General features: G+C 44.4%; 1 protein-coding gene across 1 annotated transcript; it reads right to left on the minus strand.

Moving 5' to 3' along the window:
* CLIC4 (chloride intracellular channel 4) lies at positions 1–26680 on the minus strand. The gene is made up of 6 exons (XM_042015388.1): positions 26489–26680; positions 11925–12034; positions 7099–7224; positions 6134–6240; positions 4773–4954; positions 1–4021 (listed from the first exon to the last, which is right to left on the minus strand). Exons 1-6 carry the CDS (start codon positions 26558–26560, stop codon positions 3857–3859), a joined length of 762 nt encoding a protein of 253 aa, XP_041871322.1. The 5' UTR covers positions 26561–26680; the 3' UTR covers positions 1–3856.
* Between the last annotated feature and the right edge of the window lie 518 nt (positions 26681–27198).

The raw sequence follows: 27198 nt of genomic DNA on the forward strand, positions 1-27198 counted from the left end.
TTGGTAGTGAAAATATAATTTTATTTAACAATAGCTGCCAGCAGTATACTGGTATATCTGTAAAAGATGTTCCAGAAAGTGAAAGACATAAGCAAACTACAACAAATTGTATCAACTCTTCAAGTATTTCTGCAAACCACGCTCCAATCCTCCATGTCCTGTCTCGGGAGTCTCCATCCCCTAATCCTGCTCCCACCCCCTCCAGAAACTAAACACGGGAGTTGGTGGCACAGGTTCTGAGGCAGATGGAGCATTTCTCACTTGGGTTACTCCTGAAAAATGTTCATGGGATGTGCTCAGGTAGCTCTGAGTGGCACAGGGAGCACGGCAGAGTTGGCTGCACTTCACCACTCTTTGCTCTGCACCCAGATAGGCATCGGTGGGTTTGGCTCGAGCAGCTCCCATTTATTCCTGTCTGTGCTCCTTTGATACCAAATGCTAATTTGCTGCTTTAGCATAAAAATTTGATTACATCTCTCTTCTTATCATGGAGCTGCACGCAGCTCTCGATCAGTTTGGACATGCCCACTGCAGAGAAAACACCGATTTTATGGGAAACTGCAAAGCTCTAAGCTGGCACTGCCCGTGTGGGACATCCAGGGAGGAGATGGACTGGGAAGCTGTGGAGGGAAGGGAATTGTTCCACGAGCCCACATGGCTCTTCTTTAACAGGCAGCCTTTCCACAGCAGGGATCTCTTCAAGAAGGAAAGCTTTGTTAAGGGGGGAATAATAATAATAATAATAATAATAATGCATCTAGGATAATCTGTTCTCCCACACAAAAACAGGGTGCAGGTGATGGATTTTCCCTTTGTGTTCAGGAAATACACAAGTCACCTGTTTTAATGCGAATTTAAGCATATTTCAGCTTGAGAATAAAGTAAGTTATTCAGCATGCTAATACATGCAACCAACTTGCAAACAGGAATGCTTACTTGAAAGGGTAACTGCTGTTTTTAAATTGGAGAAGGGGCTAGAAGCAGCATTTTAAATTTAAACAGGGGGTAGATTAATTGCTGTTTGATGAAATTAAAAATGCATTTAAAGATCAGATTGTAAACAAGTTGACAGAAGTCAAGAATTTACATAGTTATGAAAGGGCTTTTTTAATTAGTGTGGAGCTGGTGATTGGGGCCAGATGAAAGTGCTCTGCCCACACCAGACGCTGCCTTTCCCCAGTGCTCTGCAGGGATCACCTATGGAGCTGGGAGCTGCTCCTCTCCACCAGATTCCTGCTCCCTCCCCGAGCCAGGAGGGGCTGGGCAACTCCTGCCACAACAAAACTGAGCAGCAGGAAGCCTGAAAAACACCCGGGACAGTTAGCAGTGCCAAGCTGGTGCTCATTGGAATTCCACCTCCGAGGGAAAGGCTCCGTTGTGCCGAGATAAGAAATCCACTGGTCACAGACAGAGCTTGAACTTTGTTTACAAGCTCTCAGACACAATTAAAACACTGAGAGAGAATGAGAATGGTTTGAAGGCTGCCTGAACAGCAGAGGGAATGGATTATCTCCAGAAGGAGTTGGTGTTTAAGGAGGTGGGGGTTTGCTTGCAGCAGCTGCACCCCAGGAACTCCCGGCTGTGGGTGATGCTCAGTGCTGTGCCTGGCACTCTGCACTCCAGGGATAATTCCCTTGGGAAGGGAGCACGGCCTGACTCCTACAATCCCATCAACATAACTTCCAAGGGCCATCCTGATCTGTTTTTGAAAGGAGAGCTAAAAAACTTAACAAGGATATGCCCACAATCACATGCTTCCTACAGTTTTGTGAACTCTACCATGGCAAAGAGCACCAAACCAAGGAGGGCTGGGCTTGGGTTTTTTTCTCACCCTACATGTCATTAAAAATGCTGTTCCCTAAATAAAAAAGCCATTCCTTTTTCTAGATGTCACATTGTAGCACAGACAGAAGCCCTACAGAGGATTCTTATGGCTGAGAAACTTCATTCAGGAGGGGAACGTGACACGAGAATACAGCAACTATTAAAGGGCCACAGTTAAGGTTTTCCTAACCAGGTCACTCCCCAGGATTTTCCCTCTGTGCCTAAACATTCCTGTAACAAATCAAAACAGGGATTAAGTGTACCTAAGAGAGTTGCCTTTGAAAGAGATGTGACAGGATTGCTAAATGCCTTGATATTGGAATTCTAGCTCTAGGAAGGCAAGGCAAGACACCACAAGCCAGGTATACAAATATGGATCTTCTACGTCAGACTAACTCCACGGGTATATAAAGTAGCAAAAGCAGGATGCTTAGAAAAGTCAGGCTGGTTTTCAGAAAGCCAGTGCTTACCAAAAAAAAAAAAAAAAAAAAAAAGAAAAAAAGAAAATTAGTGTATAAAAGTGTTTATGTGAGCATTTCCACGTTATTGCAGAATGTTAAATATTCCAAGAACAACCTAGCAGGAATAGCACTTTCCAGCTTCTAAAATCAGTTAAATATAAAAGTATCTTTACAAAAAAATAGGCATATAAGTCTAGCATTCTTTGGAGTTGTTTATGATGGTCTCTTAAAAATAACCTAGCAGTTTATTTCGTGCATCAAAATCATTAATTTTAAACTATTCCCTGGTTTAGAAACATTTGAAAATTGGTTTTTAAAAAAATTGTAGTGCTATTCCTCAGTGTTGCTGTAAAAAGATTTAAGTATAGTAGTGCAATGATTGTGAGTATGCAAAACTGCAGTCCAGGTGCACAGACAAACAACTGGGATAAACTCAATGGAAAGGACTGGATTCCACCACCACTTCTTACAAAATTCCCAGATTTCCTTTCAGGGAAAAAAAAAGCTACTATCATTTAAGGCAAATGTTCTCTTTAAAGGTCACTTTAGCTTTCTTCAGAGAAGAAAGGGCATTAAGAAGTTCCCATTTCATGGCTCTCAGTCCATTTTGCATCACTAATCATTGCACTGCTATTCCCCACCCAGAGTTAGGACACTACAGTTTCCATGGACTTGGGGTATGACAGAACAGATTTTTAAGTAAAAATCACCAAAAAGACCTATACAAAACAAAGGCTCTTAACTACCAAAAAGAAAACCACTTGCAATTCTTTAAGGTGAACAGAGGGCAGCTTCCAATTCTGCCATTTCCTGACAATTATTTGTTTGCTGCAACTCAAAATTCAGACAATGCAGGTGTTTAAATCTCCTCAAGCTCTTGAAGACACATTAAACATTGAGCTTTGAGCTTCCTGCCCCAGCTCTCAAGCCTGGATTCAAACTTCCCTGATGCTGAGGTCATTCAAATCCAAGTTCCACATTGAGTCCATTCTCAACCATTACTGTGACTTCAAATCCAAGAGATTTAAAAAAAAATACAGCAAAACCAACAAAACATTGCCAAATATTTTGCAAATGGCTCTTTTGGATACTAAGTTCCCTTCTCTATGTAAATAGGATAGACAAGCAGGTACAGTTCAATGTGTCACAGGCATGACAATTGTGTACAGATCTTCTGGAAAAGCAATAAATTCCAAAATACATAAATATTCCTTGTACCATAGAGTGAGACAGGATCCTAAACCAATTCCTGGACAAATCATGGACCACATGTTTACAGAGAAAAGCAGCAGGGGCAAGACAATCCTTCACAGTGAAGAATCCAGAGTCACCCCAGTGCAACAGGAGCACGACTGCATCGATAATATTCAAAGGCTGTGAGAGGAGGTCAGGAAAAACAAGCCTGTAATTAAGTCTGCAAACCTTAGGTAATTACTGTACCTGGTCTATCCACCGTGACTTGGAGTAACTGCGAGTTCATGCAAAAAACAATTGCTATTTGATATGAAAAGAGCAGTCTGTTAGAAGCATTGTTATGGGATATGCAGGAAGTCATCCTTTGCAAGTGCTGATTACTTGGTGAGTCTCTTGGCTACATCACTGTAAGCTATTTCAATCTCCTTGTCTCCAGGACAGGTGTTGGTGAACTCATCCCTGCTGTAAGCATTTGTCAGGTATCTCCAGATCCCTGTCATCTCCTTGGGAATCTCGAAGTTGCGGTATTTTTTGGCCACCACCTGGAGCAAAAGGGTTACGTTATGAATTTACATTCTTCAGCTTAAAACACTTTTCCAGCCCTGGTCACTCTCTTGTGAAGTTATCCTTCCAACTTGGACACCTGGGGTCACTCCTGAAGTTTCCAGAAGTTGTTCCTGAGGGATGCTCCTGCCTCGCTCCCTTTGGGGTTGCCCTCAGCCAGGGAAACTCTTCTGCAGCCAGGCAGAAACTGAGCCTGTGGCTCCATCTGCAGTACGGAGCTGACACACATCACTGCAGGCAGGGAGAAGAATCAAACCACACTTCTGTGGGCACATCTGCACTCCTGTGGTTACCCCAAGCTGCCTCTTCCAAGATTCCAACCTGGTTTTATTTTATGCAATCCCTTTATTTCCCACTTTGTCATTTACTGTTCTGGAGCAGTTTTCCCTGCAGAAGTGAGCAGACACCACTACAGCCATTACCTGCTCACCTGATCCTAACCTTCCTCCTTCTTGTGAGCTCTGCAGCTCCCTGCAACCACGGGCTCAGTGCAGGGAAATGGGCTTTGGCTCCTGCCATTCAAATCCTCTGCTGCCCAACCTGTCCACAGCTTCACACCTGCACCCAACTCCACTGCTCAAAGCCCTTGTGAATGACTCAAATCTTGCACAATTTCAGGTGTTAACAGTGCAGTTAAGCTTACGTACAGCTGAAATTAGGCAGGCTCAGGAATGCCACAAACCATAAATATTTTCTCCTGCATTTCCACTTGAAACCCCCAGGTTTTACCTTGACAATGTGCAGTTTGGGCAGCAGGTTGCAGTCGGCCAAGGTCATCTCGTTGCCATCCAGGAACTTGCGGGTGGAGACTGTGACATCCTCCAGGCTGTTCTCATCGATCTCATCGGGGAGGGGGGAGTTCAGGTACTCGTCCAGCTTCTGCAGGGTTTTCAAGAGGCCACGTTCTAAGGCTGCACAGGAAGGGACGATTTCAAAACAAATTATAAACTGAGACTGGTGCCACGTCTGAAATACAAACGCCACATCCCTGTGCTACCCAGAAACTCTGAAGGATTTGTAATCCTCGTTCAGTTTTTGTGGCCACAGCACTGCTGGAGCTGCCTCTGTGGTCACCAGAACACTGAAACTGGACCAGAATCCCTTTAAATATCCCACAAATGCAGGTTATTTAAAAGCTGGCTAATACAGGGGTTTGCACTAGTTTAAAATACTGTAAGACTGTCCACAAGGGTTTATTTTTGGTTTAAAAAGTGGCTTATGTCGGTTTCTTAAGACTGCACCTAACTGGCTTAAACTGATTAGAATTAAGCTATGCTGGGCTTTATATACATTTAAACATAATCTGTTTAATGTCACATGCTCAGCAAACAGCCCTGACCAAACACAGAGCACCCAGGCTGGTGCTGGAATACAGCAGGATATGGAACATGGCAGCAGGTTTATGGAATGCAGCAGCAGAGGGCAGCACACCCCATAAAATTCCCTTTTATTTTCCAACTGTTTACAAATATTTTGCATCTCTCCCTTTGAAATGCAGCAGAAAGGAATCCTGATTCCCTGAGTTTGGTTTTCCCTCTAAGTTCTCTGAGGACAAAATTGATTTGTACTGAACTACTTAAAGGCCAAACTGTGACTTCTTTACCACTTATTGATCTCTCATGTTAAATCTCCTGTTTTCCCTCCACACAGAAAGGTTTTAATCCTTTGAAGTGACACAAACTAAGCTTAGCTCAGAACTCTGGATGGGAGCCCTCAGTCCTAGAGAGGTGAAGTAAGTGCAGCAGATGCACAGAAATTCAACCAATGGGGCACGACACAAACTCTGCCTGAAATTTGCTTCTGGATGTCAAAATATTTATCCTTCATACGAGAGTTCTGAGTGGCTGTTGCACACAGAAGTTCCAATACCAGGGATGTTTATAAACCATGCACACCCCACAGAAATTCTGATAGAACTGAAGTTCTCTTTCAAATGTTGAAATCTCTGACATTAAATTTAAACAAGATTTAATTCATGAGATTCTCAAGTGTCCATCAGTTGAACCTGTCAGGGAGACAATTCCCACAAAGCTGCTCTGAAAAACACAAGGCAATGATACCAGGAGTGCACTGTCCCCCCAGTGACCCACCTTCATTAGCTTCTGGTCTAGAGTTCTTGATAAATGCAGAAAATTTGGCAAATATATCCATTCCAGCAGTGTTGGACTCTGGATGCTTTGGTGAGAGCTTCAGGTACCTGAAAAGCAGCAAGGAACAGATCTACAGCACATTTAGCAGAATTGTGCTCATTATCTATTAACTAGCAGCACTTTAAAAACTATTTTACATCAGGTAGATTTACTAATTTATCTTTTTCCAGGCTTGCTTCTGAAGTGTGGTATCACACACTAAGGTTTTTAAACCCAACACTTTTCCAGAGGAACACCAAAGCACATTCCTGCTTTCTGAATCACACATTTGTTACAAGCAGAGTGTCTGAGGCAGACACCAGAGCTCCCCATATCCAGGGCTGCCGAGGGGGCACATCACAGATCTGTAAACAACAACACAGGGTTTTTCCACTTCGATTAATATCAGCTGTTCCAGAGAATTATGGACTCCACAACTTTCAACAAAAAACCTGAAGTCTTGCCATGGTAAAAAGACAAAACAGTTCAGTCTGTGAAAGGCAGTGTCTGGATCTGCCTGCCAGCTGAAGAGCAGAAAGCCAAGAGTCTGGAGAAAGTTTGAACACATTAAAACAGATTCTCACTGTAGTTTATTACAGGTCAGGACTGAGTTTTGTACAGCAGACTCATCTTCCCTTGCGTTATTTGGACACATCACCAGAACAGCCTGTGCCTGTCACCAAAAGGAAGAGTTTGAAAGAGCAGGAAGGATGACAGGGCCATACAGAGGGTAATTTAAAAATAATCTTTAAGAGAAAACAGTTTTTGATATAAAGATGAGGGAGCTGGGGGAAGAAGGTACGACAAGCAAGAATTATTTTCCATGTCTTCAGTTTACTGATGCTGAAGAATATCCTAATTAGGGCAGAAACGCCCTGTGAGAACTGTGCCTATCTGAGGTGAGAAATTATTATTCTAACACTTACTTGGGTGGGGCCAGAACATCTTCCAGGAACTCTTCGATCTTGTTCACATCTGTTCTCACCTCCCCATTGTATGTGATGAAGGGTGGGTGAGTGCCTGGAGCCAGATTCTGAAGGTCTGCTGGTTTTCTGGGGTGAGATGCAAACCAATGGAGAGTAAGCAGGGGACATCATTTCACTGCTACAAACACAAAAGCACTGCTGAGGCTTTCACATCCTCCGTTTGAAATAGAGACACCGCCAGTTTTCTTTCTAAAAAGTGAGTTTACAACTGAGCATTTTGAATACACTTGCTAACAATTAATTTAAAACTGTTAAAAACAATTTCCTCCTACCTCTGGCTGTGTTTATTCTCAAATCAATACAATGTTGACTAGAAGAGGGATATCTATACACACACCACACAAACACTCTCCCTCTTTCCCAAGCCCTACAGAACAGTTTATATATAGCATAATCTGTGCTAATCCTCCCCCTTCACACAGAGCTGCTCTGGAAATAAGCAACTCTGATACAGCACAGTGAATAAACCATTTATTACGTGCCCAGGGAGTTCAGTTCTGGGCAGGCTGACAGATGCTTAAATACCAGGTTTAAAATTATCCTTCAGTTTCCTCCAGTGGAAAAAAGCTATTTACAAACAAGAGCAGCACACCTGGGAGAGGAATCCCCTCATTTGTATTTGACATGAGAGAAACAGCAAAAAGCTGAAATACTCAGCCATTTCTAACTCTAACAGTTCTAACACTCCCTTCAGGCAGAGCAGAGCAGCCTGGCCACCACCTCCTGCTGGCCCAGCAACAACAAACACTGGCCCAGCTGAAAACTTTGCCAAGGTAAAGCTGCCCCTTTGGTGCTGTTTGAACAAATCCCGACTGGACCATAAGTCCTGAACTGGGATCGAGCCTTGTCCAGCATGACCACGTTCCTGAGCCAGCTCCAGGCATCCAGGAACTAGATTTACAGGAAACTGGAACTGCAGTTCAAGAAATCCTCCTGACAACACCAGACAGGGAAACTACACTGGTGACATCCACACACACAGTCCTGCAGGGCAGCATGAGAAAGCAGCGTGTTCAGGGAGAGCATTTGGACTCTAAACTGAGCACAGCTTACAAGTTCATCTTGTTTCCCATTTCTTACGAAATTAAGAACCCCTGCCAGAATTTCATGTCCTGCCCACTGCTGCCCCTTCTGTAGTGCCAAAGTGTGTTTACTTGTAAGGCTGAATGAGAAAAGTGATTTTCATACTTTAGAATATTTCATGCCCTGCTTTAAGCTAGGGGATGGAAATCTTATGAATACAAGAATTTAACTCCTTTCAATTTTTAAGCTTCCAATAAGTTATTTCTCACTAAGAGTTGCCACCACTCTCTCACTTTTAGGATTTAAAGTCTGTCATCGGGTAATGCTTTAAGGAGCTTAACACTTCATTTAAATACAGCTTTGTAACTCCCAACAATTACAGGAAGTCATCGTGGCTCCCTTCCAATTCCCCATGTTGGCCAGATAAAATTCCACAAAAAGAATGTTATTTTAAAAACAAACATGGGCTAGACCACCGGCTCTGCAGGAATACTATCAAAGGCAAGCTTTAGCTCAGAAACAGATTATTCCAAAAAAACTAACCAAAAAACTTCTCCAAAGGACCACAGTGCATCTCAGAGCACTTTATTGATCCAGTCAGACCACCTGGATCTTTCAGGAGAAAGAAAGCAGAGATTAAGATCCCACAGCCCAGGCCCAAACATAATTCAGGGTTTGACTTCAGTTTGCTGCTCCTGCCAGGAGATTATAAACAAGCCCTGCTTTATTACAGCCTTTGGAGCACAACTACACAGGAATGGCCTTAAAAGGCTCAGAGTACAAATCCCCTTAACAGTCAAACAAGAAGGCAATTAATGTAACAGTGAAGTTTTACTGCAGAGATAAATCTGGAGAGCTTAAAAAACAAACCAAACCCAAACAAAAAACCCCTTCTATAACCACTCCAAATAATTTCAAGATGGTTTGTGCCTACCCCAAAGTTTACCAGGGGTTTTGGAGGCAGGGCCACATTAATTATCTGGCCATCACTACCCCCAGAGTTAAGGTGTAAACACCTCATGGCTTTGCCACAAACCAGAATAGCAATTAGCATGCAAATTATTTCTTGTAGAGCAGACAAAATCCAGCCCCCAAATGTAATACATTTATAAATTACACAAGTACTGCAATGAAGATCTGAAGAGTAACAAGGGGAAAAGTCAGCACTCAAACCCCAGTCCCTCAGCAGTATTTCACACTGCTGAAGTTGGATTCACCTCTGGGAAGTCTTTAATTTTAATATTTAGCATTGTTATTTAAGCTTTGTCTGTCAAAGGAACTGCAAAAACTCAAAATGAAGATGTTTCAAACAGGATTTCAGCACTCAGCTGAAGGCAAGCTGGCCCTGAATGTTGTTCCAAGCCCAACAAATGGTTTATGCACTGCAGCTCTGCTCTGGCCTCCAGAACAAGCCAGAGCTCTGAGCACTGAAATGCTGCTGCCCAGCAGGGGAAGAATGAAGCCTCTGTGTGCCCGAAGAGAGGGAAGAAATGCCTGACTCCTTGCAGAGGGTGGGACAGCCCTCCTCGTTCGCCCGTGTGAGTATCCTGTGTGTGGAGAGCAGAGCTGAGAACTGCAGAATGTGCCTTTGTTAGCACAGTGCAATTATGGAGGGGAAACACTCGGCAGTCAGGCAATCCAGGCTCAGTTTTTCCTGTGTCCCAAGTCCCTCACTTGCGAACTTTTGTACCCAACCATGACCTTTTCAGCCTCACAAACAGAACTGGCCTTGCTGTTGTGCAGCAAGGACGTTATGAGGCAGAGGCAAGCAAAGCCTTTTTTCTCTTTCTGGCCAACAAAATAAATTGAGTTGTTTAAAACAATTCCTGCTCTGCTCTTCAAGTTCGTGTCTAACAGGAACAAAGAGCAGAGGAGATAATTGCCTTGAATAACATGCTTGTAAAGCAGCTTCTTGTGACAATATTAAGGCACCACCTAACATCTATTATCATTCTGATAGTGATAACAAAGGAAAACAGCCCCATCTGATATCAAGCATTTCCTATTATGCACTTAGCTGGATGTGATGTTCTGCAAGCTACACTGCTCTGCCACTGGGTATTGATCAATCCACAACGTTAAAGTTGTATTTATGGACATTTAAATAAAGTCTGAAAGGAATTAAGTTTGTATTAATATCTAGTCTGGCCTGAATAAGCTTCAGCTGTCCTTTGTTTCCCTTCCCAGTGCACAGCACAGAGGTGGTTTATTTGACCTGTTCCCCTGCAGATCTTGAATTTTGCACTAATTTTGTGTTTTCCCCTCTTCAACAGAAAAAAAAAAACCTGAAAGAAAGCTTTCCTTGTATAAGGAAGGTCAACTTTAAACATCTGCAACCAATTTATATGCTAAAAGTTAGTCTTACATCCCATTCCCCCGTCCAATTAACTCCAAGTTGCCAAGGGGACACAAAATAAAGCCAATTCATCAGGCATATTCAGCATTTTAATGATATCTAAACTGGTTCAGCAGTAAAAAGCCTTCCAAGCCTAAAATATCTCTGTCTACTTTCTCCTCCTCCCCACCCCAGTAACTGCAATAGGTTAAACACCACCATCATTAAAGGTAAAGGAAATCCCAAACCCCCAACAGTCCACAAGCACAAGCTCTGCTCCTGAGTTTCCACAAACCACAGGCAGGGCTCAGTGGAAGATGTGACACATTTGGTTTATGGGGCTGGCAGCACCAATATTTGCAGGGAAATCCCACACTGGCCAGAAAAGCTCTTTGAGCAGCTATAAATGCACCCAGAGCTGACAAAAGCTGCTTTCTCCCACTCACCACACATGGAAGTCTTAAACACTCCTTGCCAGCACTGAAGCAGCAACTTTAGTGATTTTTAAAACCCAAACAAGTCACCTCCCTCAAAAAAAATCACAAGAGGTTAAGTCCAGCAGGGTGATTTCTGCCTCATATGTTGGATTCAGTGGAGAACAGTGTTTCTGTTGGCTTTATTCCTGAAATTCAGGTTTGGAGGCACTGGCAGCCTCCCCTCTCTGCAGAGCTGTGACCAGCAGAGTTTTACATCAGTGCTGGGAAAACATGACTTCACACCCAAAGCAAACACAAGGCCCCTGCTGAATTTAGCACTTTCATAAAAAAGAATGCCCAAGCTTAGGAAATTAAGACTCCTGGATTCACTTCTCACCATTTTTAGCCACCAAGGTGCTCATTTCATAGAGGAGAAGTTGCAATTTAGGTGACAGCATCATGACTTATCTGGCTGACACCAAACAAAGGCAGAATATTCTACATTTTATTCCTACCATTTCACTTGGACTTACCTCATGGACAGGTATTTTTATTATTATTGCACAATAACCAAAATGATTATTTAAAACATTAAGGAAAGGAGTAGGTTGCACATTGTTTGTGACAATTACCCAACAGTCACTGGAGATTTGACCAGAGGGTGATTGACCAAAAGTATCCATCTGTCCCCACTTAGGGGATCTTGATGTGAAGTCAGAAAAGGAAGAGTCAATATTCAGTTATAAAAGACTTTGTGTGAGTTTTACAGAAGAGCATTGCTGAACAAATTCAAGAGAACTTACCAGACCCATTATTTTCGGTTAAACCATCAGTGAATGCACCATTTACATCCAGGCTGCCTCAGTTTATTAGGACAGATTTTCTTTTTAATTTCAGAAAATCAGCCTGTAAGCCATAAAAGCTCTGGCCAAAGCTTTGTTACACCAAGGGTGCTGAACTCTTGCTGGTCCAATAAATCAAGTATTTCTTACCTCTTCAGGTCCACTGTTGTGACACTGAACACCACTCCCTTCAGCCACAGAATCATGAAGAGCCTCTGGGAAAAGGGACAGTTTCCTATGCTCTCACCATCACTGCCAGCCTGCAGGACAGAACAGAGCATCAATCTGGGTAGGACTGTGCCATCGACACATCTCACAAACACTGGAACATCTTCAGTTAAGCACACACTCAGTACAACTGAAATTGCCACATTTATGAAGTTTTTACTTGTCGTGTCCTCTAGCTGCTCAAAGAAGTGTATAGAACAGTATTTCAGCCAACAAAAGTTATCTTTGACACTGAAGGTGATGCAGCTGCCCTTGGCAGCAGAACATCCTCCCCTGAGCAGCCACACCTTCTGATGGCAATTTTCCAGCATCAATGTTGTTCTTTGCTCTTTATTATTCTTTTTTCTTTCTTCTCCAAGGCATAGCTAATTAATTGTAGTCATCTTCCAGTTCAGTGCTTCTATCTCTCCTGGTGCAGAGCTACCGGGAGCCAACTGCAGCCAGGAACTGAGAATTGATTGTACTGCAGGTGTTGTGAGGAAAGACATAACTGTGAGTACATAGAGACTTCACTGACAATTAAATAATATCCCACAGCCACTTTTTATAGGCAATTTATCAATCAGTCTTTGTCCTACCACAACAAAGATCCACTAGAAAGCAGCAGCGAGCTCCCCAGTGATAGCACACATCTCATCATCGCTCTGACAATGAAGGATGCATTGCTGAGCTGGAAAATTTTAGTTTTTACTGGGCTAGAATGAGGCACTGGAAACCTTTGTTATAAAATTCAGTCCTCTGAGAACTGGTTCAGTACTTAAAGCAGCCATATATGTCAGATTATCCTGATGTGTACTTTAGATTAGATGAGTTCCAACAGATTTTGCTTCTTGTTAGAGTCCTTCCAAGAGTGATTTTCACCAGTACAATTCTCAAAGCCTGGCCAATTCTTTCATCATCACAGAGAGGAGAATTAAGAAGGACTTTGCAGGTTGAGAAGAATCACAGCAGGATTTTCAAAGGCCAGGAAAATAGAAAGATTTTCAGTGAAACTGTCTTAAATTCAGAAAGCTGGTTTGGTTTTTGTAAACTCATGGGGCCTTTGCAGATAAAGCTGAGTCTCCTTTAACAGCTAGTGAGGATTTATAAACTAATTAATGTTCCTACAGCTTATGGACTCATTTGTGCAAGTGTCCCTCCTGTCAGAGCTTCCAAAGATCTGGCTGTAGATGCAGAGTCAGTTTTCTTCAAACCTTTATTAGTGTCATTAATGAAGACTTGAAAGAAAAAGGAAGTTGTCTTTCTGCCCTAAATTACAAATTGCCTGCTTTATCTTTGGAAAGGAAAGTCAAACTTGCAGCAGATTATTGTTACTGGCTTGTCTTAAACTCTGCCATGTGTCTGCCCAGGAGACTGAATTCCAGAAGCATCCAGAAAAAGGGTAAAACAGAGCGAGTTTGGGCACTCTGCTCTGCACAAGCTCACCCCAGGGGCAGGTACCTGTGTGAGGATCCAGCCCCGGGGCTCCCTGTGCTCCTGCCTCACCCCCACACTCACAGCAGCAGTGCCTTCACTCAGCGCTCTCATCCAGCAGCTGTGCTTTTATGGATGTTAATATTTAACACATCACTGTCCCTCCACACAGCAGGGTGGATTTCAGCAATTCCCACCACAATTACATCCCTGTGTTTACACTGGAACTGACGTTTCCTACAGGTAAATTATAGATTTATATTCATCTGCTTTTTTCTGCTGCCATGTGTCAGATCTGATCTACCTTTAGAAAAAGGCATTGAAAAGCACAACACTCCATCCCATCTAAGGAAAATACGTATTTTGTACTGCCTGGGGTAAGCCATGTTTTGAAGCAGAAATAATTCTTTGACTCAGAACTGATCTCAGTCTTCAAACTTAAAGCAAAGCCTGAGCTACACTGCAGTAACAGCACAGGCTAAAATCCCCAGCCCATTAAACTCTTGGCCCACTGGAATCCAAACCAAAGCAACTTTAAAACCACAGAACTGCACAAAAAGTTGTTTAAAATTTCAGGCATAGCACTGACCTGTGGCTTTCACTAAGATCCATCCTCCTAAGCCAAAATCAAAGTGACCAAAAAAGGCCAAACGCATTTACTTATCCCAAAACTTTCCTTCTCTCCCAACACAAGTGCAGCATTCAAAGTGAGCAACCAACCAATAGCATCTGCTTTAGTTTAAGCAAGACAGGATTTTGGGATTATTTAAGTCAGAAGAAAGGATTAGAGCCCAATAACAGCCAGTGCTATGAACAAACCCTGATGCACTTTCAAAGCCCAACAGCCTAAACGGAGCCCAGACTTTTCTGTCTGCAAACGTTTGTCCCACTTCTGCTCCAAAAAGTCCCAAGTTATTCTGAGCACATACTGGAAAAGGAATGCACTCAGAATGCCAAGAAACTTTGGCTCCAGTGCTCTCGAGCCAAGGAATTCTGCCCTGTAACTGTTTGCCCGAGAGGCCCATTTTGTGTCTCTGTGTTTGATGCACCGGCTGCTGCAGCCCCTCCTCAGGAGCAGCAGGCACTGGATTCTCCCTCAGTCCCTGAGGATTCTCTTCTGAGGGTCACCAGTCTGATGGATGTTCCTGCAAGAGTCACTCCTAGCTCTGATCTTGTCCACTAGAACAGAGCTGTGCTGGCAGTAAACTCTAAACCTTATATATTCCAAGAATATTCTGAAATCTGACACAATTTGTCACCCAGGGGGTTAATCATGGAATAATTGTTGCTTGTCATTGCCTTGACTTCGAATTCAGGTAGGTAATTCTTAAAATTCCAGGGTATCTTCAGTGTCTAATCCTCATCACCATCAGAGTAAAGCAAATATTAAATGTTGACTTCTTTACACTAACCTCAGCACAGGCTATTTCTTAATTTAACAAGATTATAGTCATTCTATACTGAGGAGCTTTAGGGTTTTATTTCAATTTCTCTTTAAAACCAGTCTAAAAATCCTTATTACCAGTAATACTACTAATGCCAATCTGCCTGCAACTAGGGCTAATTTTCAATTCTACCATTGCCCACTGAAGGATATGTATTCAAAAACCTCACCATTTATCTAATTTCACTGAATTTCAGGTTTTCAATTGTAGGGATTAGGACCAGACAGAAAAAAAAAGTGCTATACCTCACAGCGAGGAAAGATGGAATTTTTCACTTGTGTGTTACCCTCTACAAACTGAATTAAATTAGAAAAACTTCTGAAAAAGTGGCAAAAAGGACCTTGTTAATTGTAAGACGTGGCACAGGGAGAGCAGAGCACACACACCCCAGAGCACTGCCGTACCGTGTTCTGTGAAAACAAATAAAGCTATTTTTAAAGAAACATTAAAGAAGAAAGGAAGTTCAAACAAGAATGGGAGAGTTACAAGGCAGGAACACAAATCAGCTGCTCATTGAGAAGTCAACCTGGTTTATCACAGCCACAGTGAAATTCCTGGCAACTCCCAGTGCCCAGCAGCTCAGCCCATGCAGGAGTGCCAGCCCTCTGGAAAGGGAAAAACCCCAAAATAAATCTATTTATCCCATGTCTGGAAGTCTGAGCTTAGCTCGGAAGCCACCTCCTCCCTTTCTCCTCCCCTGAGCAGTGATTTCATTCAAATGAGTCTGTCTTTCCAAAAGAAAAACCCCAGAGAGTACAAGTAATAAGTAATCAAACATCTGTTTGAGTAGCTGAACAAGCTAAGGGAAGAAAAAAAAAAATCCATTTAAGTTGTGAAATGTTTGTCTTTACAGCTGCATAAAAATTAACCTGAGTCCTGACACGAGAACCTGCGTGGATTTACTTTAGCAAGGGAATGCTGAAGTTTATTGCAAGACTAACAAAAAAGCAGACAGGCAAAGAAACACTAAAAGGGCACAAAGCCCTTCTTATACAGCACAGATCTGAGAATTCTAGAAATCCTTGGTCCAAAGACTCCTGCAAAATTGTTTCAAATATGACCCAGTTAAAAGGAGCCCACTACGAGTTTCCCAAACTGGATCAAATAACTGCAGAAATAATAATAAAGTCAAAGTGCATCTGATGAACAATGTAATACAGCTCAGTCTCTGCCTACAATAATAAAACAAAAGGAAAGGGCAGAACACCAGAAAACCATTTAATTTACCCAAAACTCTCAAGGGAATTTCTCCCAGATCTGACATACCAGAAGTGGTAAAAAAAGTTTGGATGAAGCGGGATAAATGCATTTGAGAAGCATCTCCCAGAATACTTTTCACCAAAGACAACTACTGGAGCCATCTGATTGCACCACCAAGGAAATCCCCACTCCTCCAAGGAAGAAATCTGCACTCTGCAAAGTCTGGAAGAATAATGCTCCAACCAATAAACGGATTGGGGGAAAATGAAAATAAATGAGAGGATATGTTCAAATTTTGAACTCAGCAGTCTTGAAACACATCTCGAGTTTTAACAATGAAAACCAAACCTGCTGAGAAAACTGCATGAGCAACCCAGCGTGATGCAAAGCCATTGCCTCAAACCAGCAGATAACAATCAATTGGGCATGTTTAATGAGCAGTAAGCTCATTCCAAAACTGAGTAATTAATAATAATCCTTTAAGGATTACTGTTTTGAGAGGAAATGGTTTAAGGTGAACTAACAAAGAGATTCAAGTGAAAAACCTGCAGCGATTCCAAGGTCTGAGATAAAGGAACAGAATACAGAAAGGAGTGGTTTCATGTTCCACACATGAAAAGGGTCTGGGTGTATCAGCCCAAATCCTTGGACCTTTATCTTGCCAAGCTGAACAGACAGAATTCTGTGGTGCTGACTGAGGGTGTTTTCAGATAAGATGTAAAGAATTACACCCATGGAAGGAGTGTGACAGTAATTGATGTAACAAATACTCCCCAGAGTGCCATTATTCCAGCTCTTCCCTGTGTGCTCAGGAAGTGGATGGATGAGCCTCAGGGATGCTCTGTGCAAACACCCTGCAAACCAAAGCAGACCTTAAAGGCTCCCAATGGCTCAAGTATTGATGAATATTGATGTTTTCCTCTTATTCAAAGAAGAAAACAAGTGACAAGGCAATGAGGTGCAGAGACCAGGGCTGGAAAAGTTTATCTGCAATAGTGTTCCACTCCTTGTCACCCTTCCAGATCTGCAGTTTGAGAAGGGAGTTGGTTTGTGTTTTTAGGGGAGGAACAGGTCAGGGAGCAAGGCAGAGTCAGGCCTTGACTAAATCCGGTTGAACCAGATTTAATCTGAGGGCTGAGTGACAGGGACATTTCCTCCTGTCACCTCTGCCTCTCCAGGACAGGGCACAGCTGGGGCCACAACCTCCAGGGCAAGGCTTTTCCTTGCAAAAATGAGCAGGACATTTCAACACAGGGTGGCACAAAAATGGGGCTGATACTGCTGACAGCCCAAAGAAGTTCCCTGCCACAATGAACAAAAGCAGGAGAGGTGGGAATTAGGAAGAAAAACCCAACAGCCCATCCTGCAGAGGATTCAGGATATCAGAAGGACCTTCATGCCCTGTTTCAGTGCACATCAAACATTTCATTCCTGTCACTGGGAGCCTACAGAGACAGGCAGAGCAGCCACTGTGGGGACAGACAAGAACTGAAACCACCCATTGTCACTGTCTTAAAGCACCGACAGTGGGCAAACAAAGCTTTCTCCAACCTTCATATGGGAAGATCATCTACAGATACCACCACACCCCACCCAAATTTAGCTCTACTGAACAATTTAGGCCATCACTGCTACCTTAAATAGCCATTCCTTTGAGGAAAACACAGGCAAAATGGGGGGGGGGGGGGGGAAGCATCAGGTCAATGCTCACACCTGGAATTCTCAAAGATAATTAGCCTAGGATAATTAGTGTATATTTGCTATATGCTGACTGACATTAACACAGCCAGGGCAAAACCAGCCTGAGTTACCACAGCCTCTCATGAGCTCCATCACCTTTGTGCCATTTGTAATCAACCCAAGTTCCACATCAGCTGAAATTCCTTTAAACTCAAAACATACTTCAAAATAATTAACAGAAGTCCCTGCATTTATTTGAGATCTGGCTCTTACAGCAGGGAAAGGAATGTTTGTCAGTCCATTCAAGCTGCCTCTTAAGTCATTACCTTTCTGATAAGTCACCACTGTGTCACACACTGGACTGGAACAGCCACTGGCCATTTTAGGATGATGTTATTTTTAGCCCTGTGATGCTGTTCCCAAGAAAATAATTAGCAGACTTGTCTTGCCCACTTCCCTGCAACTCTTACTCACTGCTACCCAGTTCTCACTGAAAAGCTTTGGCAAAAAGCTATGGGATCCTCAGGATGTATGGAAGTAAGTTCACAATTCAGCAGAATTGAATTCAGTGCTTCTAGTCCTCTGGAGAACAGGAGATTCCATGCTCATCCTTTGGGAGAATCAAATGGAGAGTCCCAAACCTGCTTTAAATACAAATCACCATTTTCTTCATTGAAGAAATTAGCTTAATGATAGAAACACAAAACCCTGGGTGTATTGTGGACAGACAGACCTAGGACACTTCCTGCCCTGGCACAGGAAAATTCAATTATTCACTAATGGCACAAGCCTGGCATCTCTGCTGTGGCAATACCTTGAACAGAGAGCTCGTGTTGAACAACCCCCCACATGATCAGCAGGGCTACACTGACTAAAATGTGCTGGGTAACATCTTGACACAATCTTGTAACATTCTGGTAGGAAACTGTACACAGACAATTAACTCTGCAGCACTGAGGGTTTCTTTTACACTGCCTGACAGTTGGCTTTGGGTCTCTAGCACATAAACCTAGAGCAGGAATTGTTCATGACAGTGATTCTGTCTCCCTGCACTTATTAAATTTGTTGAAGTACAGTGTGTGCCTTGGCTACAGCCCAAGAGACCCATTTCCAAACCTCCCCCACTAAACCATGAAGCATCAACATGAGAGGAAAGAGTTGCAAACTCTGTCACTGGGGCTCAGAAGAACCGAGTCAAATTTGTATCTGCGGCATTTCAGAGTTCTTCAAATAGACCTCTGACTGTGCATCACTTCCGTGGGACAGGAAAACACAGAGCTGTGTCTGTGGTATTTTATAACCTCATTTAGAGAGAGATGAGCCAGGGGCTGGGCAGATGAGCAGAAAGAACAGCCAAGAGCTGCTCCAGCTTCACCCTGGGCTGCTCCTCCTCCTCTCGGTCACTCCAGCCCAGCTGACTCGGACTGAACCCTCCCAGGAGCAGGAGAGCCCAGAGCAGGTTCAGGTCAAAATCCCAGCCCAAAAGGCACCACCTGGGAGCTTCCAAGGGCTGGCAAAACACAGGATGTACAGCTACAACCACAGCTGCCTCCAGCCTGGGCTGTGAGCAGCAATGCCCACAGAAGGAGGTGTCAATGAAGACAAACTGCCCAAATTCTCAGCAGCCTCTCAAAGAGCAGTGCAGTCCTGAACCTGTTCCCCTGCTAGCAGCACGTTGAGAAGCTCTGGGAAGGAAAAACATTATCTGAGACCAAAAGTGGGGCTGGAATTTTTATTTTAGAATGAAGGGTTTGAGGAAGGCCTGCTCCCTCTCCAACACAAGCAATGCACAACTAAAAGGCACCTCCCTGACTGAATTCCCCCTCCCCTGGGAGATGGGATCCGAGTTTCCTCCTCTGGGACACGAGTTTCCTCCTCTGGGACATGTGTCCTTATCTCCCTCAGCTCCAGAACAGGGTGTCTCACCAGGGCACCTAATGCAGCACTCTGAAAGGCCACAGAAATCTACTTAGGCTTGCTTTGATTTTATTTTTAGATAAAACCACATAAAAAAGCTATTTCCTTTATTTCAGAAAAGCAGCTCTCCAAAGGACACGGCAGCAAAGTCCAGCCAAAATAGTAAAGCTTCAAGAGAGCCAAAAAACTCTGAAGCTGGTCCAGTAGCACTGACTGATCCCAGCTCTCCCCAGGAAAATATACAGATATGACTTCACTCCTGGATTACACTCCTATATTTAGTTTATGCCTAATATGGAGATTCAGTGTGCAGAACTCAGTCATTTCCTTTCCTCGGGTAAGTTCCTTGCCCTTTGTCTGGCCAACAATACAAGGAATAAGTCTGAACTCTCATAGAATTCCCACACAGAGATGTTTGTAATTAATGGCAGTTTAGCTTATGTTTTTCACTTCAGCAGAAGCAAACACCCTAAAAATCCAGATTGCACCACAAACTCATTTGACCTGAATTAAAAACCCCAAACTACTCAAAGCAAGTTTAAGAAAATCAACTATCTTTTTTTTTAGGGAAAAAATATTCTAAATAAAGGATTTAAAGCTCGTGAAGTCAAACCTCTATTTAAACTCCCGTGAAGACAACATAACAATTTTGGGTTTGAGTGGTTTTACTGTTAAAATATGCACAAACTCTTAATACCACAAGGGAGCACCTAGCATCTATTTTAAGACTAAAACTGTATTATTCCACACTGAAAAATATGCAGGAAAAAAAAAAACACCAAACCTGATTAGGACAATAAGCTGTTTGTTACGGGTTATTTACCAAGATACTTTGAAGATAAAAATCAAATTAGATGGATAACAAATACAGATGTAAATTATTTTTCCATGAACCATCAATTTGCAACCAACCACCACCTTAATTAAATTTTGTTGTCTTAGACAAACTAAGCGCCTACCCTGGCAGACAAAAACCACCTTGTTTTCTCCCACGCTGTCCAGTTAAAACTTCACAGAACTGCACTGCTCAGTTCACTGGGAAAAAAGAACATCTACCAGAACAAGGCAACAAATCCAATTACTGCCAAGTACAGTTATCCACTCTTAAAAGTCCTTCTTGTGGATTTTTAAGTGGTATGTCCAGCCCAGCCAGAAGCTTGGATTGATGTAGGCACTGCTACAAAAGCTTGCAGGCCTTGTGTTTGTCACATCACAATAAATGTTTCTTTTAAACACAATCTCAACACACACTGGTGAGAAAATAACAGTTCAGGGCTTTTTTTTGTCCCTTTGAGCTAATGAACACTTTTAAAAATCTAACTTTAGAGTCCAACAGTCGCTTCCCAGAGTACACAGTTTACTGTTTAGCCTGGAGTTCAAGGAACTCCCCAATTAGATCCTGGAAGATCACAGATTTCTGGAAGGGACAACTCAGCCTTCAAAAATCCACGTCCAGAGAACCAACAACTTCTCTATTCTCCCCATTCCAACTAAAGGACAGACAGCCTTGCTCCTTGAATAAAGAACTCTTTCCATCCCCAGGATGAGGTCAGGATAACCATGGAAGGACTAGACAGTGCCATGAGTCACTCCAGGCTGGGAGGGGAATGATTACCAACTTCTTAGCATGCTAATCCTGTCCCAGTGCTGCCCACTGCCAGATTAGCAGGCCCTTCCACCCACTCCCTAAGTTGATGTAAGGGTTCCTCATATCTTGTTAGTTCTCAACAATCAAGTATCTTTATGTCCACACAAAACTCTCTTTAAAGAGGATCTCACTCTCTTTATACATTTTCACAAGAACGCTGGTGTTCATGATGCCCTTCCCTGCTTTGTGAACTCATCACTGCACACTCACCCTGTCACAGACTGACACACAAAAGCTTGGACAAGGCTTGGATCCTCAGTGTTCATTTATCCCTGACTTTTGACAGCATCCAGGCCCTAAGTTTGCCCCACAACACGTGCTCTGACACACAGGCTTCTTCCACTTCCAGCCCTCAATGCACACCCTGAGAAATCCCAGCTGGGAAAACTGAGGATAGATTTGTCTCTTGTAGCAGGATCTGAGTTCCAGGAATGTGTTCCCTGGCATCTGACCCACCGAGGGAGTGACTCACAAGCACCACTGCCCATGCCCATACACCCCAACCCCCAGCCTGTGAAGGGTCACGAGCTGAAATCTGGGAATTCACACAGTTTGCAGATCCCTCTAAGGGGAAAGGAGGAAAAGTGCCTGCGTGCTAAGACACATTTCAGCTGCAAAGTCAAACACAAGTTCTCCTGACAATCAGAGCTGTCTGGATGTTAATCATTGGGAAGGGGAGAAGGGATGCCAGGGAATACAACCATTACTCAGAAGCAATTCCTGACTGAAAGAAAGCTAACTCATCTGTGTAATCCCTCTGGAAATTATTGCCAGGAGGTTTTAATCTTACTTACCAATGATGTGCAAAAAAAATTGACATTTACACTTGTGACCATCTCTGTACTTTTAAACAACTCTGTACCAAGAGCACCAATTCCTGAATCACCAACCAGACTCAAATCAAAAAGCCAAGGATGTTTCTGGCTGTGAGAACTTTCCCAGGCAGAATTTAAAGGAATTACAGTTTGCTGGCCAGAGAAGGAAAAGGCCTGATTTATACCCACTGAGCACAGGATATAACAAAATGGTTACACCTCAGTTTATAAAGGGCTCCTTTACAACGCTCCCAAGAAATAACCCTCACATGACATTTTGCTGTCTACACCAAACACGTATCAAAGACAGGCTGAGGAGGTTCTCAGCTGCTGAGGTTACATCAAACCCTCCAAGGATGATCTGGTGCATAAGGAGGAGACTTATCTAATAAGATTATCAAGCAATAACCCTGCTAAGGCTATCTCTGAGAAGCAGCACTGCATGTCTCCAGTCCTGTTGTTTCCTTGTACCCATGTGCCTTTATATTGTACAGCTATTTTGTGGGTGAAAAAAAACAACTGATGACAAAGAAGCTCATGGATGGTTTGTTATAAAGCAAGGCACAGAGCTATAGGGCTGCAGAGTGCCACAGCAGAGCTTACAAAGGGAATGAGCACAGGGTGAGACAAAGGCAGACCCGAATCCACACAAATCACCCTGCTCTGCCCAGCCCTGAGCTCCCATGGAGATGCTCATGTCCCTTTCCTGCCACGGCCCCAGCACTGCACTGAACAAAACAGACCCTGAGCCCGGAAACAAACATTTCACCTGCCAAGTCTCTGTTTGGTTCAGATACACAAAAACGGAGACAAGCTTCTGCTACAATCACTGGGAGTGTTTCAGAGTGGGGTATTTATTAAATGTGAAATCACAGCTTTTTTTTTTTGTACTGACAGTACAATTCAAAGGTAAATAGATAGTAGACTCGATCTGATTTTCAACACAGGTGCCCAATTTCGCAATGACATCTTATTTGAGAGCTGCCAGAAATCCAAGGTCTGATTAATTAGCAAGTACACACACGTTACTCAGTGAAGAGGAGAGACCTTCCTCACTGGTTCCCTACATCTGCTCCAACCTATCCCATGCCAGCAGATACACAACTGCGAATTTCTGGTTTGTGGAGTCTGTTGCTTGTTTCCTTTAACACTGAACTTGTTGACCCTGTGTGTCTTCACCTCGGTATTAGCAGAGGACGCAAGCACTGAGTGCCCTCCAGAACACCCAGGGCTGAGCTTTCAGCAGCTCCATCCTCACACACTCCCTTACAGGAACTGCACAGGCAGTTTTGTAACTCTGTCCTCACAGCTGAGTGGGTCTATTTGACCAAGTCACCTCACCACGTTTTTTATTTACAATAAAATTCCACACACCATCAACTAAAGCGCAGCTATTATTCCAAGTGACCTATCTGAGCTGCATTCAGATCCCAGAGCTCAAGTTTCTCCGAGCACATTCAACACAATGCAGCCTTCACTGCTCTGAAATGCCACTAGGGCACATAAAAATATTCCTGTTAGACAATGGAAGCCTCCCTCATTAATAAAACATGGCACATACGAGGAAACTAAATGAAATCAGATACATCACTGGTTTTCTCCTAATCAGCTCTCAGGAGAAAAGACTTGGAAAATATTTACAGTTGGTTTAAAAGAGACCACAAGCAGCCCACCGTCTCTGGAATGAAAAAGTGCTGAAAGTTTTCACTGTGACACCAAGAAACAGATTCATCACCTCAGTTTCAGCACTGTAACGTTTTCTTACTTAAGTATTCTAATTCTGCACGGAGTTCTCATAGAACTATGAAAATATAAGTTACAGCAGATTGATACATTGTCTTCTGGAAAAAATCATATCAATTTGCTGGTGACAACACCCTGGTGGAGTTATTCCTAACTGAACCCCAGCCATGCGTGTACTCCTCCCCTCGCCGTGCCCATCCTATTTTGTCACTGATCACAATTTAATAAGGCTCAAACCCCACAGTTCGGGCACGGAGCCAGACCCTTTCTCCTGCTTCACAGGTTTGTTTCTCAAGCTTTAATCCCTACCTTTGTTTCATCTCCGTCTGGCTGCTACAATCCTTTGTGCTCAGGTCATGCAGTCACCGCCCCTGGGCCGCGGGCGCTGGGCTGAGAGCTCGAGTTTGGTCCAGAACTCCTTCCACTACCTCTGCCTGAAGAGCTTCCCTGGCTAACAGTGCCCAGGTAGATCCCAGACACGGCTTGAAAAGTGATTATCTGTCTGGAGAAACACTCGGTAACTTCAGATTTTTTCTAGATTCAACCACGTGAAAAACTGCAACTGAGCTCGTTGAAAAAAAATTACTAAAATCCAAATTTAGCGCTCCTCTAGACAGACACTGTGGGTTCTCTTCAATACACATATTCTGCTTGCATTTTCTGAAGTGGCCATGTAAATGAGCCAGAAAACAAGATTCTATTTGCTTTACAAAAAGAGTGTCCCGATAATCCTCAGCAGCTTCAATAAAGTGTGGGACAAGAGCAACACCCAGATGAAAAAACTATTTTGGTCTATCTGCTGGGGGTTGTTCTTTATCTACAGGGTTTTACAGGGAAATTACTTTTACCTGAAGATTGTGAAGGCAGACGAGAATACCTTCTTATTTTAACCTGAACTTTATCCTTAGGGCAGACAGTGCTCAGCGTGCAGCAGTCATCCATAACACAGGGAAAAGGTTTCCTTGAGGGTAAAAATCCTCCCTGATAACCCCAAATTTAGTCTTCTTAAACCCATGCCAATAAAAAAATTTCAATTGAAAAGGACAGAAAAATTCCCTGATTTCCCCCTTTCATATCATCTCACAGCTTGATTGGTCTAATTCTGATTTAATCACAATGAACACATATCTCTCGAAACTATTTTTACAGCTTCTTCCATGCCACTCCTCATGCATGAAATATTCTCTTTAAACACACCCACAAAGCTTATTTCCCTCTGCCCCCAAATCATTCTGCTATCAATCACTGCTTGAATTTGTTTAAAAATAAGAAAAATCAGCTGACGAACTTTAGGATAGATGAAGATAAACTGCCATATTATATTAAAGACCCACTGCTATAAATAATTCAAAGTAATCTGTAACTTAATTGCTGCAGTTGTAAATTCTAACCTCTACAATAAGAGCCTAAATATTCTAACCAAAATCAGGTCTGGAATCCTCCACTGCAATGCTCTCCCTGGGTCCCGTTACTGCCTCTTGATACTATTACTAAGAAGTACGACAAGTGGAAAAATTCAACACTTTTAGAGTATCATTTAAGAAATAAAACCTATACTTAGTAACTTATTTTCAAAGCCCTAGCTGAAAATTTTCATGTTTGTCATCGTGGCTTTTATACAAAGCAATTCCCAAGTTCCCAGGTGAAGACATCTCTAATTTTCTCACTGCTATTGGAAGAAACTTCATCTGAAGAACTTGAATACTTTTCTGCAGAGGCTTTCAATTAAAAGATGTTTAAGCACAGAAAGAGAAGATTGCACAGAGTAATTGGTGCTACTTTTGATATGAAGTAAAAGTAAGATGCTGCATCACAAGAGCCCCGGAGGATGCAAAATATTGCATCATACAGCAATAAATGAATGCAAAACATGTGGAGATACCATATGGTATCTTTACCAGATAAGGGCAGTCCAACACATGCTCATTCTCCTAGCTTGGATAAAAACCTGCTGTTACTTTACATATTCACTTCCCGACATAAAAAGTAGACTTTTGGGGCGGGGAGCGAGGAGTAACTCGTGGTTTTGCTGCCTTTTTGCCGCCTTCCTGCGCTTTGCTGGGCACACAATGCCGAGCGAGGGCGATCCATTGTGGCGCTCCGTTCTTCCCTTGTGCCAGCGCTGCCCGCGGTCCTGCCCCGCACCCGCGGCACCCTTTGCTCCGGGCAGAGAATCTTCCAGCAAAACGCACCGGGGCCGCACTTCTTCCCAAAAAAAGTGACTTTGCTTGCGGTCCGTCCGCGCTATCGCCCGCTCCATCTGCGCGCTCTGACTCACCGTGGCTCCCGCACTCCCTCCCGGCGCCCGGGCACACGCCCTCGGCTCCGCTTTTGTGCCCGCACCGCGCCGGGAGCCGCGCCGGGGGGAGCCCCCCACGCTCGCGGGGTGCTCGGGGGGTACTCAGAGGGGCTCCCCCGCCGGCACGGAGGGGATCGGGGTCCGCAGGGAGCGGCCCGAGGGAGCCGTGAGGGGACGCGGAGCCCCCGGGGCGGGAAAGCGGAGGGAGGAAGGGCGGGGGGGGGGGGCGCCCAACGGTCGCGGCGCGCGCGCGCTCGGCGCCCAGACGGGACGAGGCTCCCCCGCCCCACCTCCCCTCCCCTCTTTTGCCTCCCCCCCGGCCGTACCTTGACGAAGAGCTCGATGACGGGCTCCTTGTCGCCTTCCTTCAGCCCGTTGACCGGCACGGACAGCGCCATTGCTCTCGCTGCTGCAGCCCCCGCCCAGCCTCGCCTCGCCCGCCGCTGCCACCGCCGGGACAGCGACGCCGCTCCGCTCCCCTCACCCGCCCTGCGCGCGACTGAGAGCGGCCCCGCCCCGCGCCCGGAGCCCGCCGGGGCCGCGCGGGAGGGGCGGGGTCTGCGGAGGGGCGGAGCAAGAGCTGAGGGGGCGTGGTCTGGCTGGGAGGGGCGTGGCCCCTCTGAGGGGACAATGCTGGGCAGCGCTGAGGGGCGCGGCCTCCGTGAGGGGACATCTCTGAGGGGACAGCGCTGGGCAGCGCTGAGGGGCGCGGCTTCCGTGAGGGGACATCTCTGAGGGGACAGCGCTGGGCAGCGCTGAGGGGCGCGGCCTCCGTGAGGGGACATCTCTGAGGGGACAGCGCTGGGCAGCGCTGAGGGGCGCGGCCTCCGTGAGGGGACAGCGCTGGCCGTGGCGGGCGCGGAGTTCCCTCAGGGATGAGGGTCTCCACGGTCCCCCCCAAGGCGGTGGGGACACCCCCGTGCTAGCCAGGGGTGCCCCCGGCGTGGGACACCGCCCGCGGCTGGTGCCGTGCTCGCTGACAACGTCTGGGAGTGGCCTTGGCAGGGCTACAGCCGTGTGGGCACTGCCAGCCCCG

The sequence above is a fragment of the Corvus kubaryi genome, unplaced genomic scaffold (genome assembly GCF_017639235.1).
Source record: "Corvus kubaryi isolate FWS band 111438036 unplaced genomic scaffold, C.kubaryi_AGA036_p1.0 split3-37304, whole genome shotgun sequence".
NCBI classification, from domain to species: Eukaryota; Metazoa; Chordata; class Aves; order Passeriformes; family Corvidae; genus Corvus; species Corvus kubaryi.